The 19241-nt window shown below is 56.7% G+C and overlaps 1 protein-coding gene across 4 annotated transcripts in view; it reads left to right on the top strand.

The window, feature by feature from the left end:
* Myh11 (myosin heavy chain 11) overlaps positions 1 to 19241 on the top strand; it is a 92033-nt gene that overhangs the window by 49221 nt on the left and 23571 nt on the right. For all 4 annotated transcript variants that reach the window (XM_076840499.2, XM_076840498.2, XM_076840501.2 and 1 more), the window contains 8 exons: positions 972 to 1115; positions 7225 to 7320; positions 9721 to 9839; positions 11232 to 11384; positions 12421 to 12594; positions 13505 to 13678; positions 16573 to 16687; positions 18481 to 18674. In XM_076840499.2, the coding sequence (XP_076696614.2) occupies positions 972 to 1115; positions 7225 to 7320; positions 9721 to 9839; positions 11232 to 11384; positions 12421 to 12594; positions 13505 to 13678; positions 16573 to 16687; positions 18481 to 18674 (1169 nt within the window). The remainder of the gene's footprint in view (positions 1 to 971; positions 1116 to 7224; positions 7321 to 9720; positions 9840 to 11231; positions 11385 to 12420; positions 12595 to 13504; positions 13679 to 16572; positions 16688 to 18480; positions 18675 to 19241) is intronic.

The raw sequence follows: 19241 nt of genomic DNA, 5'->3' as shown, positions 1-19241 counted from the left end.
CGTCGTTCAGACGCAGCCATAAGCTGGACCTAAACCACACAGTGTGACTATGATACGGTGAATCTTAGTTGCAGAAATGGGCCGTGTGCTGAGGTGTGCTGAGGTTTGCCGGCCTCAGTGGTAGGAAAAATTGTTTTCATGTAAAAGAAACGTGCTTCAGGCCAGATTCCAGTAGGTCTGCAGCATATTATAAGCTTGGACCATGTAGTCGTCCAACTTAAAAGAATATACACACAACAGAGCTAAAAACGGGATTGAGCCGGGTGCAGTGGCGCAGTCCTGTCTCCCCAGCAGCTCTGGAGGCTGAGGCAGGAGGATCGCGAGTTCAAAGCCAGCCTCCGCAAAAGTGAGGTGCTGAGCCACTCAGTGGGACTCTGTCTCCAAATAAAGTACAGAATAGGGCTGGGGTGTGGCTCGGTGGTCAAGTGCCCCTGAGTTCAATCCCCAGTAACCCCTCCCCCCAAAAGGGAGGTACTGCCGAGCTCTGGGGGTGGTGCGAGGGGTGGGGGTGTGACCTGCGACCTCGGCATGAGGTGGAGCGGTGCTGGGTGACAAGGGTGCTGGCTGGATGCCGAAGTCCAGCAAGGGTGTGGCTCAGCGGCTCCCGTGCCTGTGGCCATGGGGTGGCCGAGGTCACATGTCCACGAACCTCGGCCCTCCACTGAGCACCAAAGGTGACAGGCGGATGGGCTGGTGACTTGGGCTCCTGCTCTGCACCCCGCTCTGGTCTTCCAGAAGTCGGGCAAGGACAAGGACAGTGACGCAGTCCCTGGGGCCACCTGGCTCTCCATGACAGAACTGGGAAGGGGGGGCGCAGTCCACCCTGCTGGGTGAGCGCGGCCGTGGCTGGTGAGGCCGCCCACGTGATGACGTCAGGCAGGGTTTGACAGTGTCCAGGCCTCGAGAAAGAAGGTGACGGCCAAGACCTAGCCCAGGCCGCGTCTCACGCCGCGCACCTGCCCCTCCTCCAGGCGACCTGCTCCTGGAAGGCTTCAACAACTACACGTTCCTGTCCAACGGCTTCGTGCCCATCCCGGCAGCCCAGGACGACGAGATGTTCCAGGAGACGCTGGAGGCCATGGCCATCATGGGCTTCACCGAGGAGGAGCAGCTAGGTAGGCTCGCGCCCGGGGCCAGGACACCCCGCCCAGGGTCCCCTGGAGTCCACCCGGGGCCTCGGTGGTCAGAGTGGACCTCTGCTCTCTGCGTTCCCCGCCCCCCAGGGAGACGGCCCCCTGCTATTGCCTGTGAGTGTTCTAGAAGAGCAGCTCAGGCTCCTACAGGTGACCAGGGCAGCTTCAGTGGACTCTGGTGATGCCAGTCAGCTCAGGGCTGCTGTCCTCGGCTGTGGCAGGATGTAGGGACACTGGAGGTTTCCCTAGAAGCTGGTTTCTCGTCCTCTGTCACCGACAACCTCATCTCTACGCAGCCCTCGGCACGGCTGCGTTCCAGCCTCATCCCGGGGTCTGTGTCCAGTGGGCAGCGCGAGTCCTGCTCGGTCCCCAAATGGGGTCTGTTGACTGGTGGGTCCAGGTTGAGGTGCCCTGTGCCGCGCTCCTCGTGATGGCAGGTTGTGGAATGTTCCGGAAGGGGCCGGTGGTGGTGTCGGAGAGGGCTTCGTGGGCTGCAGGTAGAGATGCCAGCCTCTCTAGGATCGGGGGCGGCCGGCGGGGTGGGCTGCTAGAGCTCCTTCAGAGAAGGCAGCCCTGGCCACAGACCCAAGGCCAGGGAGCACTTGGGGCCCGAGGACAGGACAGCTCAGAGTCTTGGCCTGACGTTGAGCTTCCGGAAACACTTCTCCTTCTGGGCCGGGTGAGCCCCAGTGGTCAAGGTTAAACACGAGGGCAGGATGGTGGAGGACTCCCCTCTCTTCCCACGCCCCCGCGGTCCCCAGAATGTCACCAAGGGCTGAAATGCAGGGCGGGGGAGGGGCGGCGCCTCTGAGATAACTGGGGGCCAAAAAAAGAAGGTCCCGAGGCTCAGCGGAGAGGTGGCTGCCGTTGGTGGCTTTTGGCCAGGGTCCCACGGCAGAATCCAGCACCATGGACTCCCCAAGTACAAGTCACTGTATTGGGGCGATGGGTCAGTTCTGCTTCTAATCTTGCTTTTTAAAAACATAGATGATTAAATACTTGTTTTGTGCCGGAAATATTCTAAATCCTATTTTTCCCCCTCCTTAAGGTACCAGGGTGTTCAATGTAGTCTTATATAAATAGTGAAAAGAAAAAATTGGGACAAACTGAAATGTTGATCGGTAAAGGATTTGTTAAATCATCACCTGTCCTTGTGAAAGAAACCAATTTAAACTGCTTTGGAAAAACACGGGCCTCCGTGGAAATGCTGACAGTATATTTAAAGTGAAGATGTTAGGTGACAAGTGTATGAGGGGCTTTATATGCAGCATTTAATATCACGACAGCACTGTGAGGCAGCTACTGTTACCCTCAGTTTGTTGATGGGGTAGCTAAGAAACAGAGAAGGACACACTTACCCAAGGACACACAGCAAGTTGCTGGTGGAGCTGGGGCTTGCTCTTGGGGCTTTTGAATTCCCAGTCCCTGCTTTTGTCTGTGGAAAGGGAGTTTTGATCCTTTAAAATTCTGTAAAAACTCTGTCAGGACCTGGTGGAAACGGGCTAGAAGGATCCGGGTGTGTTCTCCAAGTGGACCCCCCACTGCCGGGTGGTAGAGGATGCTGAGCTTTGACCCGAGACCATTCCCTTCTCTACCCACCCACCCCCCATATCAGTTCTTTTGATGGCTTTCAAAGTGAGATGGCAGCCTGGTGCTTAGTAGGTCTTCAGCTCCTCTTGGTAGGCTCCCTTTGAACCGGGTCCAGCACCTGCCCACAACTTAACCATAGGATTTGTTTCCCTGGTATTTCATCTTTAAGGTTGTCCTCTGCTTTGGGCAAGTGAGGCTGGAACTTCACTTAAGATGAAGTTTCCTAATAAAATAAATTTAAGGAAATAGAAGTGAACTTAAAGAAGAAGGTGAAGTCAATAATAGATCAGACAGTGATGAGCCGATGGCAGAGCTCCTGGGACCTGGACAGACCAGGGGTGTGCTGGCTACAGGTCCACCACGCCGTCCACACCAGACCACAGGGGCCGGGGGCAGCTCCGGGGTACACACACGTGTCCTCCGGCACGCGCAAGACCCTGGCTTCCCTCCCCAGCACCACCCACCCACCCACACACACACACACAGGGCCAGAGGAGAACCGGGGGCAGGCAGGAGTGTCAGGAGCAGCTTGAGGCTGCAGGTGACGGGGATTCCCCGCCATGATCTTGGAATAACTGCAGAGTCACCAGAGCCCCGGGGAGCAAGCCGGCAGGGACCTTGGAGACTGGCAGTCCAGCCACCTCTGAACTGGAGCTCAGCAAGAGAAAGGTCACAGCCTGTCTCAGTTGGGACGGGAACAGCAAAGGTGACAGGATGGCAGCTGGGCACTGGCCGTGTGGCTTGATCCTGGTGACAGTCCCATGGGGAAGGTGTTTTATGGGTCTTCAGATGGTGAAACAAAGGCCCAGAGAGGTGGATGACTCCCTTGAGGTCACACAGCTGCTAAGAACAGGGCCAGGACCTGAGCCTCTGCGGTCAGCATCCGCGCCCGGGCACTGAGACCCTCAGGGCTGTGGAGATCCGCGACCCCGCCTCAGTCACTGGCACATGATGCTACTTGCGGTTGCAACCGTATCACTGCTGTGACTTCTCTGACCCTTCTCACTCTGGGCTTTGTCATAAATGATAACTTATATAAAATCACTAATTTGATGCCCTAGTCATATTGATTCTTATAAACACCTAATTTTTAAGATCTTTTTTTTTAAAAAAAGTTTCACTGGATGTGGTGGCACATGCCTGTGATTCCAGACACTCAGGAGGCCGAGGCAGGAGGATGGCAAGTTCGAGACCAGCCTCAGCAATTTAGTGAGGCTGCCGGGTTTCTGTTCTCGTGACTAAAAGGCTCAGGGATCACTCCAGTTGAACTGGGCTAACTGGGCTGCAAGAAATAACCACACAAGAGGCACAAATACCTTTTTCTTTGGGGGTGCTGTGACGGCTCCTCTGACCTTAAGGGTCCACAGGAAGAGAGAGAGAGAGAGAGCATGCGCTGACCCCTTTTATTGAGGAGAAGCTATTCAAATGAGGCAAGGGGTCAGGTTTCGGGGGGCTGAGTCTATCTTCATGATGTCCACTGTCAGCAGGTTGACTGACACCTGGGTAGGCCACACCCAAGGGCACAGTAAGAGGAGGGGACACACACAAGGCACTTCCATGGAAGATTCTATCCTAAACAGGGAAAGGGGCTATATTACAAAGGAACAGGTGAGCTAGCTTCACCCATGGGGCTGCAGCAAGACACACCCATTTCTGTGACTGAGCGCCTCAGCACCCAGCTGGGGAGTGTAACTCAGTCACCCGTAAGGTTGGCCTCCCACATGAGGCTCTAAGCATCTTAGCGAGGTCTGACTCAAAAAATAAAAAAGGCCTCGGGAGGTGGCTCAGAGGTTAAATGCCCCTGGGTGTTCCATCCCCAGTACCAAGAGAAAAGAAAAAAAAGTCTCACATGCAACTGAAACCATCCGTCCCGCAGGTGCTGGTCATCGCCCCCACCCTGTTGGTGGGGCCACGTGCCTGTCCACAAGCTCTTTCCACTCATCCCTTTGGTCGTTTCTATGATCACATTAACTGCATCAGAAAATGCAGATAGGTAGCCCCTGGGCCTGCAGGAGACAGAACTTGGCCACCTCGACCCTCACAGCTGACTTTTAATTGATTTCCTACATTAAAATGTGGGCAGATTCCATGTAAGAACCTGGGTTGGCATCCTCTTTGGGAAAATCAGAAGTTCTGGCCATACCTGGCTGATCTCCTGGGGACAACAGCACAGTCACTGTCCCCTTTGTGTGGGGTTACAGTCCCCATCGGTCCCCTCTGTCCTTTTAGGCCAGTTCTCCACGAGGGGTGAGCTTGCCCCCCAGGGGACATTATAGCAGTCTCTGGAGACATTTTTGCTTGCCCCACCTCTGGAGGGGAGCATGCTGTCATCTAGTGGTCAAAGACCAGGGGTGCCGGACATGTCCTTCCGGGGTGCACAGGAAGCTGCCCACAACCAGGACGGTTCGGGCCCCACATTTCCACGAAGCCAAGGGGATGAAGCCCTGAGTCGGGTGGTCATGGGCTCTGCAGGCCTTCCAGCAAGTTCTGGTGTAGACGTGCACTTAGAAGTCGGGGTGCAGCCCTCGACAGCTGACAGAGCCCCTTCACAGCGGTGGTGGTGAAGGAGCCTGTCTTAGCAGCTTCCCGTCAACCGCGGCTTTGTGCTGGGTGCCTGGGAGCAGCCGGGTGAGGGCCAGCAGCTGGGTCTTCCTTCCATTGAGCAGGGCCTGGACCCTGTGGTGTGAGGACAGCTGCTAAGAAGGACCTGGCAACCCGTGGTTTGGCCTCAGGAACCAGAGACCATCTCTAGGCTTTGCTCCTGGAACACGGAGGCTTCTTAGAATCCAGAACTCTCGGCCACTGATTCCCGAGTTCAGCAAAGATGAGCATTTGCTTGAATTAGTTATTTGTCTTCCACCATCCCCCCATCCTGCCCCTGTCCTCCACATCTGTCTAGCCTCCATTCAGCCTTCAAATGTTCATATCATCTATCACTCCATTCTCCATCTATCCACTCATCCTTCACCTGTCATCTTCCACCCACCCAGCCTCCACCCACCCATCCACCCAGCCTGCATCCACCCAGCCTCCATCCAGCCTCCATCCATCTATCCACCCATCTGTCTATTCATCCTTCATCTATCCATCCTCTTCCATCCTCTCTCCATTCATCTGCCATCTATCACTCCATCCTCCATCCTCCATCCTCCATCCTCCATCCATCACTCCATTCTCCACCTGTCTATTCTTCATTCACTCATCTTCCGTTTATCCACTTGTCATCTTCCACCCATCTGTCCCTCACTCCATCCTCTATCCATCCATCACTTCATTCTCCACCCTGCACGCATCCATCTGTCCGTCATGCCTTCCTCCTTCCCTCCCGTGTATCTGGATCTGGACTCAGCTTTGGGATGCCAAGGTGTTTGGGGCACGCCCCCACCTAACAGAAACGCGTGGCCCTGAACAGATTCCAGCGCGGAAGCCATTTTCACAGTAACGTGAGCTGAGTACGGAGTCCCGAGAGTTCTGAGAATTCTGGGAACAGAGCATTTTTGTCTGAAGATATATCTAGATGATAATTGGGAAAAATTTCCCACCTTCTTATCCTAACTTGAGCCTCTCATACATCCAGTGGGGTATGTTAAGAAGCATAAGGTCTTAAAAAAAACTCTTATTAATAAGTGAGATACATTTAGAAAATCGCATCTATCCTAAATGTACTGTTCAATGAGTTTACACCTGTGGAACTAGCACCTGTTTTAAGCTAGACGCCACCCCCAGCCCCTCCGGACTCCTGGCCAGCAGCTTCCCCTAGTTAGGTTAGCCATCACCCCTCCTCTAACAAGGTGGATTCGTTTTGTCTGTCTTGAACTTTCTCTGAATGCACTTACAAGGTGTGTTCTTATCTGCGCCTGCATCCGTTGTTCAGCTTCTTGTCTTGACATGTCAGCTGGGTTGTCTGTAGTTACAGATCACTCATTCTTCTGACCTGCAGCAGGGGTTGGCAACAGCCTCTGTAAATTCCACAGAGTAAATATTTTAGCCTCGATGGGCCAGACAATGCCTGCTGCAGCTGTTCAACTCTGCCATTGCAGCAAGCAAACAGCTCCAGACACTGCGCCAATGAATGAGGATGACTATGTTCTAATAAAACTTTATTAGTAATAGCAATCGGCGGGCCACATGTGGTCCACAGGCTGGAGTTTGCCAGTCTGTGCCGTGTAGCATTCCATTGTAGCACAAGGGTTTTAGCAATGATCTGGAGCCATCCAGTCACCGTCTGGGTATTCGACTTGTGGGCAGGGAACCAGGTGGTTCAGCTCTGTCCTCCACACAGGAGCTCAGGACTGAATCTCCTCATTTAAAAAACATGTAGGTGGGCTCTGGTCCCCAGTGACTTTGAGATTGCAAACCTGACACCCCTTAGTACTGATGCTTAGTACTGGCACTCCTTAGTACTGATACTTAGTACTGGCACACCTTATTACTGATGCTTAGTACTGGCACACCTTAGTACTGATGCCGTATCTGACCTGCTCTTCTCTCCTCACCTCAGCCATATTGAAGGTGGTGTCATCCGTCTTACAGCTTGGAAATATTGTCTTCAAGAAGGAAAGGAACACAGACCAGGCATCCATGCCGGATAACACAGGTACTCGCCACCTTTTCCCAGTGAGAGAAGTCCCAGAGGTGGAGGGAGGGTCCCCTTCCGCCATTGCCCGTGCGGCCATCCTCCTCCTCTCCGTGTTTCCTTTACTGTGGACTCAGCTACCTGTGGTCAGCTGGGTGCAGAAATGCAGAACTGCACAAGAAGACGGTGTGAGAGGGCAGGACCACTCTTACATAACTTCTTTTTTTTGTTTAATGCGTCCATTTTATTTTTCACGCTCACATAACTGTTACGGCAATGTATCGATTGTAATCAGTCTATCTTATTGGTCATGGTTGCCGACTTCTCCATGTGCCTAATTTATAAGTTAAACTTTATCATATGTGTCGAAGAAAATATCTGTAGGGTTTGGTACTATCTGTGATTTCAGGCATCCACTGGGGGTCTCAGAACAGATGCCCCATTCACAAGGGGGCGTTTCTGCACCTCGGGGTGAGGGCACCCAGGAGATTCACAATGGCTGGACTAGGTTCTGATCGCGGACTTCTCTGTTTCATCAAACTTTTCATGGTTGAAGAGCCGATGGTGGGAAGTTCCTAAAGCGGGGTGTTTTAGATCAGGTAGATTCTTAAGGGGTTCATCTCTCCCAAAACCCTCCACTCATTTGTTTGTTCAATATTTCTTGAGCGCCTGCTGTATGCACTGGACACAGTGGGAGATGAGCTGAGACTGGCCCTTCTTATGGTGTAAGTGGTCCTGTCCGGGAGACCGTCCTCTAATCTCCCTGTAAATGACACCAGCCAGATGAAACGCGGGAGGCCGAGTCGAGTGTGAATTTCAGTAAACAGCAAACACCTCTATCAAGGCTTTGTCTGTTCCAGTCAGGTTTTGTGTCTCTGGGACCAACACGCAGGACAAGAACAGCACAGAGGAGGAAAGGTTTATTTTGCTCCTGGATTCAGAGGTTCAGTCCCTAGTCAGCTGAGTCCTTCCCACTGGCCCAAAGTGAGGCAGAAAGTCATGGCGGAAGGGATGGCGGAGGAAAGAGCTCAGGACACGGCCAGCAGAGCGAGCTCCACTAAAGAAAGCCAACATACATCCCAAAGGCACACCCCACGCCCACCCCTCCAACTCACCCCACCTGCCGACAGTTAGCACCCAGTTAATCCGACCGAAGTGGATCAATCCACTAACACAACTGCGTCTCTCATGACCCAGTCCCACCTGCAGACTTTCTTGCATTGCCTCACACTCGAGCTTTTGAGGGGCACCTCAAGCTAAACCATAACTATATTAATATGATTAATCAATGGTATTAATCTGAAATCACATTTAACTGGGAATTCCATTGGTTGGTTGGTTTTTTTCCCCCTCCACTAAATCTGACAACCATCCCTGGAAACAAACAACACTGAGTGTCTCGAGACCACAGGCCGCCATGCTTGTTGGTGGCTGAACTGGGAGGTTGGCTGCCCCCGTCTTCCCTGAGCCTGGGCAGGGTGCCAGGGCTGCCGTCCTTGCCAGTCCACCAGGGCTCGCTCCCGTCAGACCTATCCCGTGTGCTCACTTCCCAAATGTGGCAAGGTAACCGGACCCACTCTCCCAGAGAGAAGTTGGGGAAATGGGAAATGGAAAAGAATCCCTGGAAAGCGATGGTGAGAACGCTCCTATTCAGAGTTGCTCTGTGACATAAACCATGTGATTGACATAAGCCATGTCACACTGTTGACATCGTTCTACAAACAGAGTCTTAACACTTGCCATTGTCTAGATGGCTTCTCCCCCCCCCACACACACAATGTGACAAACAGAAACGTCTCTGGACTTGCCAAATGTCCCCTAGAGACACACTCATTCCCACTCGAGAGCCACTGGCCTAGAGAGAGACTGTTCCCTTTCCCTGCTGTTTGCCTTTCGGTTTCCATGAAATCAGGGCAACGTGTCTGTCCACTCCCATACTGATGGGCGTGGCAGCGGTTTCCGGCATTCTGCTGCTGAGTTGCTGTGACACGTGTCCTAGAACACCGGAACAAAATTTGAATATTTCTTGAATAGCTGCCGTATGTCAGGCCCTTTACAAACCTCACCTCGGCTGTTGGTGTTGACAACTGGACAGGACACCCAATGGCTGGCCCTTTACAGAGCTGAGGAAGGCGCGGCTCCAGGAGGTTGACTGCCTGGTCCACAGTCACGTGACTTGGAAGTGAGCAGGAGCAAGGACTTGGATGTATCTGACCCCCTGTCCCCTGTAGCTGCAGCCCTTCCATGTTTGCCTCTTAGCAAAACACTAAGGGGACGGTCACTAGGAGCGTGGTTCCTAGGACTCTTGCCGTGCTCACACACGAGGCCCTGTGTCCCAAGAGTGGCCTGCGCAGAGCACAAGCGTGTGTACTGGGGGGGGAGTCTTTGTGACACACTCCGGATGCTTCTTTCCTCATCCAGCTGCTCAGAAAGTTTGCCACCTCGTGGGAATTAACGTGACGGATTTCACCAGAGCCATCCTAACCCCACGGATCAAAGTGGGACGGGACGTGGTACAGAAAGCTCAGACGAAAGAACAGGTAAGATGTTCCTGCCATTCATTCCTGCGGAATCTCCCATCTACCCACCCACCCACTCAGCAGGAATCCAGCCACTCGATGTCCATCTGGATATCCTCCCACCCACCTATCTACCCACTGATTCATTCACTCACCCACCCATTAATCCACCCATCCACCTGTCTACCCATCTACCAATCCATTCTCCCACCCATCCACACATCCTCCACCTGTCTACCAATCCATCCACCCACCCACTCTTCCAATTCCATCCACCCACCTGTACAATATCCATCAACCTTCCTTTCTTCCATTTATTCATCCATCCACCAGTCCACCTACCCACACATACATATACCATCCTGACCATACACATACATACACCATCCATCCATCCATCCACCTGTCCGTCTGACCATCCATGCATCTATGCACCTATCCATCCATCCACCCATCGATAGATTAACCCACCCACCTGCCCATCCATCCACTCACCCACCCTTTCATTCACCCAGCTACTCTCACATTCAGCACCTATCTACCCACCCATCCCACACCCATGTATCCACCCACCTCCCTACCCATCCATCCACATGTCCATCTATTTAGTCATCTGTTCATTCACCCACCCAGCTGCCCATCCACCCACCCACACATCCAACATCCATCTCTCCATCCGTGTATTCATTCACCTGTCGACCCACCCATCCACCTGTCTAGCCACCTATCCATTCACCCAGCTGCCCACCTGCCCATCCACCCAACCACCCATCCATCCCTTTATCTTGCATCCATTCAACACTAGAATACTCGAGGTCCCCGTCAGGTTTTGAGGACCCAGCACTAGCCAAGGAAAGCAGAGCGCTCGCTCATGACCTTATGTTGACCTCTCAGCCGTGGTCTGCGGTCTGACGGGCAGACTTTTCTGTGGAAATGCCCGTGGACCTTTTCTAGAGGCAGGGACTACCTCCAATGATCCTGGGATGAAACAGCCTCCAGGGTTCCCCGAGAGGAGGCATTCACGACCCACAGGATCACTCCTTGGGCCTGACTATACTTTTGCTTTCCTGCTGGTGACAGACATGATAAAATTTCCTTCTTGTTTGTTGGTTTATTTTTTAAAGGGTTGATTAAAGGTAAGGGGAGAGGCATATGGTGGTACATGCCTGTGATCCCAGCCACTCAGGAGCTGGGGCAGGAGGATTGCAAGTTTGAGGTCAGCCTCAGCAGCTTAGAACTTGTCTCAAAATTAAAAAGGACAGGGAAGTGGCTTAGAGGAAAGCACCCTGGGCTCAATCCCCAGTACCAAAATAAATAAATACAATAGGAGGAGAGTAAAAATCGGAACCTGCAGTCTGTCCCCGCTGTGAAAACCAGCTCGCTGGAACATCCAGCTCTCTTCCTCCCCTGCAGGCCGACTTTGCCATAGAGGCTTTGGCCAAGGCCACCTATGAGCGCCTTTTCCGCTGGATACTCAGCCGTGTGAACAAAGCCCTGGACAAGACGCATCGGCAAGGGGCCTCCTTCCTGGGCATCCTGGACATTGCTGGCTTTGAGATCTTTGAGGTACAGCTTGGTGGGATCCTGGCAGCCCTGGTCCTGGTCCTCTGGGGATGAGGCTGTCCCCTGGACAGATCCCTGGGTTGGAGAAAGGCACGCACTTGCCCACTGCAGAGTGGAAAGCTGTCTAGGTAGGGTCAGAGGTGTGGCGCATAAGAGGCAGAAATCCCAGAGGGAATGTCCTGGTTTGCGTAACTAAGACGCCCAGAGGTACAGGAGCATCCAGCAGGCAGGGCCCGGCCTCTCGCCATCTTTCCCTCTGCCTTCCTTCATATTGGCCCCATTCTTAAGTGGGCTGTCCCTAATGGTGGCTGTCCCTATTGGTGGCTGTCCCTAATGGTGCCACAGCTCCAGACTGTCTCTCGGCAACCCTGGCAGAAAAGACTGTTTTTCAACAGTTCCAACTAAAATCGTGGCATGGAGTCTCGCTGACTCCTACTCACCCGAGTTGGGCCCCACGGTCACCTCCAAGCCAAGTGCTGTTTTCAAGGTCTTGCGGTATTTTGTGTAGTATAAACACAGTTCCTGGAGACCGCTCCCATGGTTTGGAAGAAAACTCTGAGAAAGAAAAGGATCTGGGAGTGATGGAGATAGAAAAGATGCCTCCTGCAGAATTACTGTGTCTGAGCCTCAGTTCCCAGTCTGCCTTAAGGGGTTGTCCATCCATAGGTCATTCAGGCCATGTGGCTGGGGCTGTGTCATACCTGATGGCCTCTGGGCAGCCTGCTGGGCCTCAGCCCTCTGGGTGCTGGAGTGGAGCTCCTGGGGAAGGGGCGTGGCCGCGGGGCTCCTGGGGAGGGGGCGTGGCCTTGGGGGACTCCTGAGGGGGGGCGTGGCCTTGGAGCTCCTGGGGAAGGGGCGTGGCCGCGGGGCTCCAGGGGAGGGGGCGTGGCCTCGGGGCTCCTGGGGAGGGGGCGTGGCCTTGGAGCTCCTGGGAGGGGCGTGGCCTCGGGGCTCCTGGGGAGGGGGCGTGGCCTCGGGGCTCCTGGGGCGCCTGGGGCTGGACCTTCCCGCTGGCGCTCAGCCCCTGCCGGTCCTGCAGGTGAACTCCTTCGAGCAGCTGTGCATCAACTACACCAACGAGAAGCTGCAGCAGCTCTTCAACCACACCATGTTCATCCTGGAGCAGGAGGAGTACCAGCGCGAGGGCATCGAGTGGAACTTCATCGACTTCGGCCTCGACCTGCAGCCCTGCATCGAGCTCATCGAGCGGCCGGTGAGGGGCGGCACGGCCGCGGGGCGCGCAGGGCACCGCGCTTAGCTGCACGTGGACCCCTGGCTCGCCCCCTCCGCGCACCGCTTCCCCTCACCGAGCCCCTAGGCCGAGTCTGTGACCTAAACCACACTTTCCGCTAACGCACATTCTATCGTCACAGGTAATGTCCTTTTCCAAAATGTCCCCTCTCGCTCCTCTTCCTCCCCCCCCCTTCCTTTCCCTCTCTGAGGTGCTCTTCCCCGAAGGTGGGCATCTGTTCTGTTCCCTGCTGTACCCCAACTCCCGGAAACCATCGTAGGTCGACAGTAAACACTGGCTGATAGATATTAACTGAGCACCTACTATGGGCTGGGCCCTTCTTCAAGGGCTGGGGGTGTAACTGAGACAGACGGGGATCCCTCCCTCCTTGGAGGAACAGTGAAACCAGAAAAATAAACAAAGCAAATAAAACGCCTTCAGGGCCTCTGTGGAGAGAGATTGGGGAAGAAGGCCAGCTGTGGACAGAACAGTCAAAAAATGCTTCTCCGAGACTGAGTCAGCAGGGCAATGGCACGTGCAGATTTGGCCATGCTCCTGAGGCCTTAGTCCAGGCTGTCTCGGCCTCAAGGAGAGGCTTGACTGACAGCAATCCTAGAGGGTTTGATGAGTGAAGAAAGCACATAATTTGTTTGCAAGGACTTGCAATCTCCGAGTTGTCCACTAGGGGCAGCAGCAAGCTCCTCCCCTCATTGGCTCTGCCTTGCACCGGGGCCATTCACTGGCCAGGGCTAATTTCAAGATAGATTTGGGGGGTAGGGGACATGGGGACACAAATCCACCTTATGCAGGCAAGTGTGGTGACAACAGGGGAGGCCTATGCAGTGTGCTGGGGGGGGGCCTCACTGTGACTCCTGCCCCTTGTCCTCCACAGAACAACCCTCCCGGTGTGCTGGCCCTGCTGGACGAGGAGTGCTGGTTCCCCAAGGCCACGGACAAGTCCTTTGTGGAGAAGCTGTGCTCAGAGCAGGGCAACCACCCCAAGTTCCAGAAGCCCAAGCAACTCAAGGACAAAACCGAGTTCTCCATCATCCACTACGCTGGCAAGGTACCGGCTCGCCCAGCACCCGCTCTGTCCACAGGACCCAGGTGGATGATCAGACCAGGGATGATTGGGAGTGGCAGTACCCTGGGGCTGGCTGGAAATCTCAAAGGCACGTAGCAGGTCACACTCAGCCAGGGCCTGTGTACGATGGGTCTGTGCATCCATAAGAGGAGAGACTGCGCCCCTCCAGTCTCTGCAGCCAGGCTCTTCTTTCTTGGATAGACTCTAAATCCTGCCTTCTATGAGTTAAACCCCAAAAGAAGGATCAACTAGAATGAGGTGACCACTAAATCTACCTTGGGTTTAACCAATGTCCCCGCCATTGCCAGCCTGTTCCCCCTGGGGAAGTCTATGGTAGTTTTCTTCCTCCTCCTCCCCGACTCCATCCTCCCTCCCCACCACTCCATCCTCCCTCCCCCCACTCCATCCTCCCTCCCCCCCACTCCATCCTCCCTCCCCCCACAGCACCTCCCCTCCTCCCCCCACTCTATCCTCCCTCCTCCCCCACTCTACCTCCCCTCCTCCCCCCCACTCCACCTCCCCTCCTCCCCCCCACTCCATCCTCCCTCCTCTCCCCCACTCCATTCTCCCCCCCACTCTATCCTCCCTCCTCCCCCACTCCATCCTCCCTCCCCCCCACTCTATCCTCCCTCCCCCCACTCCATCCTCCCTCCCCCCACTCCATCCTCCCTCCCCCCACTCCATCCTCCCTCCCCCCACAGCACCTCCCCTCCTCCCCCCACTCTATCCTCCCTCCTCCCCCCACTCTATCCTCCCTCCTCCCCCTACTCCATCCTCCCTCCTCCCCCCACTCCATCCTCCCTCCCCCCCACTCCATCCTCCCTCCCCCCCACTCCATCCTCCCTCCCCCCACAGCACCTCCCCTCCTCCCCCCACTCCATCCTCCCTCCCCCCCACTCCATCCTCCCTCCCCCCCACTCCATCCTCCCTCCTCCCCCCACTCCATCCTCCCTCCTCCCCCCACTCCATCCTCCCTCCTCCCCCCACTCCATCCTCCCTCCCCCCACTCCATCCTCCCTCCCCCCCACTCCATCCTCCCTCCCCCCACAGCACCTCCCCTCCTCCCCCCACTCTATCCTCCCTCCTCCCCCACTCTACCTCCCCTCCTCCCCCCCACTCCATCCTCCCTCCTCTCCCCCACTCCATCCTCCCCCCCACTCTATCCTCCCTCCTCCCCCCACTCCATCCTCCCTCCCCCCCACTCCATCCTCCCTCCCCCCACAGCACCTCCCCTCCTCCCCCCACTCTATCCTCCCTCCCCCCCACTCCATCCTCCCTCCCCCCACAGCACCTCCCCTCCTCCCCCCACTCTATCCTCCCTCCTCCCCCTACTCCCTCCTCCCCCCACTCCATCCTCCCTCCTCCCCCCACTCCATCCTCCCTCCCCCCACTCCATCCTCCCTCCCCCCACTCCATCCTCCCTCCCCCCCACTCCATCCTCCCTCCCCCCACAGCACCTCCCCTCCTCCCCCCACTCTATCCTCCCTCCTCCCCCCCACTCCATCCTCCCTCCTCTCCCCCACTCCATCCTCCCCCCCCACTCTATCCTCCCTCCTCCCCCCACTCCATCCTCCCTCCCCCCCACTCCATCCTCCCTCCCCCCACTCCATCCTCCCTCCCCCCACTCCATCCTCCCTCCCCCCCACTCCATCCTCCCTCCCCCCACAGCACCTCCCCTCCTCCCCCCACTCTATCCTCCCTCCTCCCCCACTCCACCTCCCCTCCTCCCCCCCACTCCATCCTCCCTCCTCTCCCCCACTCCATCCTCCCCCCCACTCCTCCCTCCTCCCCCCCACTCCATCCTCCCTCCTCCCTGATCACCATGTCCTGCCTGTTGACACACAGGACCTTGCCTTATGGCTCCTGAATGTCCTGAACAATGTAGAAAGGCCTCGCTTGGTCTGGTTTGCAGAATCATTTTATGAACCCCACCCCCAGTAACCCCACTGCACTGTGAGACCAGCGGGTGACAAACTACAAGCCCAAGGGTCAAACCTGGCCCCTAGAATGTGTTTATAAATAGTTTTATTGGAACCCGGCCAGGCCCATTTTCTCACAGAAGGTCTACAGCCGCTTTCGGGCCCCAAGGACAGAGCTGGACACCGTGGCTCACCAAGCTGGAAACATTTACCCTCTAGGCTCTTGACCAACGTGCCCCGACTCTGCCCTGTATTCAAGGGAGATTATGCTCCTTGAAGTGCACAGAGGAAACTCTTTTATCTTTCTGGCTTCATGCGTGTCTTTCCCAGGCCCCTCTCAGATCAGGCCTGGCCGTCACCTTGACAACCCACATCCCATAATAATCCACCAGAGCGGAATCATCCGCTTCTTTCATTTCAAGGTCACAGTAATAAGATGAAGGCTTTGGTCAGGAATTCCAAGGGCCTTCAACGTGTGTGTGTGTACACCCAGGGGTCAGAACCTCCAAGTTAAAAAAGAAAAAATCGTGTTCCCCGAGACTGGGAAAGAGGACCCCAGGCTTAGCTCAGAGCTCAGGCTGTCGTCAGGGCTTCCCTGGGTGAGGGGACGGTGGGTGTGGGGAGGACTCTGGCCACCCATAGGCCCATCCTTAGCCTTTTTATAACTCCAGGGCCTTGTGCCCTCTCTGGAGAGAGGAGGCGCCAGGGGAGGGGCTGCAAGAGACTGTGGGAGGGAGAGGCCTTCCCTGCAGTGGCCACGGCTTGCTGCCCCTCCAGTGCTCGGGGCCCTTGATCCATGGGCCTCCCTCATGGTGTTGGAGGAGACCCATCATGGCGGCTGCAAACGTCCTTTCCTCGCTGACCTTGGGAGCTCCGGGAGGGAACCCGGAGGCCCTGGGTCCTGCCGTTGGTGTCTGGCTGGAGAGGGCACCTGACCGGTGCGGTGGTCCTTGGCAGGTGGACTATAACGCCAGCGCCTGGCTGACCAAGAACATGGACCCGCTGAATGACAACGTGACCTCCCTCCTCAATGCCTCCTCTGACAAGTTTGTGGCCGACCTGTGGAAGGACGGTGAGGCCCTCCTGGCCCTGGAGGCTGCTTCCAGGGGGAGGCTGGGCTCCTCAGTCCTCTCTCTTCCAGCTGCCCCAGGAGGGAGGCCTGTGTGTGGGGCAGGGAGAGGACCCTGTCGTCACGTGCTTGTCAAACACTCCACCTCTTCCTGAGTCCCCTCAACCCCATGCCTGGACCCCAGGGGCAGGTCTGAGGTCAGGGCTCAGAGGAAACGGTGACCAGGCAGGCGGGTCAGACTGCCCCCAGCTGAGGTCAGAAGGACCTGGCTTCATTCAGTCTCGTCTTACAGGCAGCCAGAGGACCACAGCTGGGTGGGTCTCTGTTTTGGTCACGGTGGCCCCCGAGGCCAAGCACAGGGTGAATACTGACTTTATAGCTTCGTTATCCTCATCAGCTAGAGATAGGACCGTCCCACTCCTCCCAGGTCATCACCAGGGTCCCCTTAGACCAGAGGGCTCAGGATCACCTGTTGAAACCCGGGGCGGGACCTGGGGATCTGCTCTTCCCCGCTGTGCCCCAGCCCTGCTGCGGGTCTGGGAGCCTCTCTGGCTCCTCCTGAGAACCAGGGAGTAGGTGACCTGTGTGAGGTGCTGCTGTGTGTTTGCCAGGGTTGGTGGGCTCTGCCGATGGGACCCTGGGTGCCCACCAGATGCCACTCTTGCCCCGGAGCCTGTGGGCCTGGGGCTTGCAGGACTGGCTTCCCTTGCTTGGGGCATGATGGGAAGCACTCCAGAGGGTCCCACTGCCCACCCTGGGTCTGGACAGCCGTGTCACTCCAGGTCAGCCTCAGCCTGGGCCTCATGAGCAGCCCAGCCAGGCCCTGCCCTCGGGCCCTGGCTAGGGGGAGGCAGGCTGGTGGAGCACCACTGTCACGTGGCAGCCGAGCCCGTGGGGCAGGAGCCATGCCCCGCAAGGCCCTGGGGTTGGGCTCGACGTGGGCAGCACCTGCCGAGCCCTGGGTTCCCTCCTTCCCAGAGAAGGCACACCTGTGCGAGATGCCAGCAGCTACCTGTGGGCCAGGCCTCTGCCTCCCTTTCTGTGCCTTCTGCTCGGTTTATTCTCTCCCTGGACGTCCACGTGGTCACTCCCTGCTTCTATCTGGTGTCTCTGTTCAAATGTCAACAGACAGAGCCCCCCACCCCGTCAAAGGAAGGACCTGTCTCCCTCCCCCGTCTCTTTCCTAGCCACACGTAACCACCGGGAAGACCATAGACACCTGATCACTGGCTGCCCCCACCCCCAGGCAGCCAGAGGACCAGAGCTGGGTGGGTCTCTGTTTTGGTCATGGTGGCCCCTGGGGCCAAGCACATAGCAAGTCCTCAACTAACGCTCGTGAGTGGAGGAAGGTGGGAGGCTGGCCAGGAGACGGGGGCCTGCGTGCCATGTCTCTCGTTCCTGCCCTTGGAGGCAGATGTTCTGGGCCACCTCCTGTAGCAAGGGAGGCCCAGGCACAAAATGGCGCCAGGGCTCCTTGTGGAGAGCAGCAAGGACAGGTCTCTGATGAGGGCGGAGAACGTTCCTTCTGTCACTCGGGCACCCTTGGGGTTTCCCAGCGTGACACTACTTGGATGCCCACCCCCCACACGCCTCCCCTTTCTGCTGCTGGAGGTGAAGGTGGTGGACAGAGAGGAAGGGTCTTGGGCCCACAGAGGGGACCTGGGTCCTCCAGAAATGTCCTCCACCCAGGAGGCCTGCCTCACCTGCCACCCTCTGGGCCTGGTCCCCTGGCCTGTGGCAGGGGTGGAGGCCCTAGGAGGGCCGGAGGCCAATGCCACCCTCAATGTGCCCCTCAGTGGACCGCATCGTGGGGCTGGACCAGATGGCCAAGATGACCGAGAGCTCGCTGCCCAGTGCCTCCAAGACCAAGAAGGGCATGTTCCGCACCGTGGGGCAGCTGTACAAGGAGCAGCTGGGCAAGCTGATGACCACGCTGCGCAACACCACGCCCAACTTCGTGCGCTGCATCATCCCCAACCACGAGAAGAGGGTGAGCCCTGCCTCCGGGCTCTTGGCCCTGGCTGCCCAAGTAGCCAGGGTGCCCCAGGCCCACTGTCGGGGGACATGGGTGGCACTGAGGCACACCAAGGTAGAGGGCCAGGAGGGGATGCCCCCATCTGCACCCAGCCCCTGCCCACTGCAAGGGCTCCGCCTGCTGTGGGTGGAAGGTCACCTGGATGGCCGGGAGGGAGCCTCTGTAGCATATAGCAGGTAGAGGCCAGGAGGCTGCTGGACACCTGCGGTGCTCCTACGGCAGACCCTCTGGCCCTGGATGTCAGCGGAGCTGAGGTTGTGGAAGGTCCTGGGGGGTAGACACCCAGGCTGGGGACCACAGTGGTCATCATGAGAACGCCCTGAGCTGGGCCCCACAGCCACCCAGGACTCACAGGAAGCCCCTAGAGAATCTGGACCTGAGTCCGCGCAGGCGTCCCCTTGGTGAGGTGTGCGGGAGGCAGAGGCGGCCCAAGGGGCTCAGGGGTGAAAACGCAGGGTCGCAGCAAGAACCTTAGCTGTCATCTCACACTGACGTGATGGCGGGGGGTGGGGCTGGGCAGAG

This window comes from Callospermophilus lateralis, chromosome 19, assembly GCF_048772815.1.
Source record: "Callospermophilus lateralis isolate mCalLat2 chromosome 19, mCalLat2.hap1, whole genome shotgun sequence".
NCBI classification, from domain to species: Eukaryota; Metazoa; Chordata; class Mammalia; order Rodentia; family Sciuridae; genus Callospermophilus; species Callospermophilus lateralis.
Note: the sequence above shows the minus strand (reverse complement) of the source record. Positions and strands in the feature narration are given on the sequence as shown.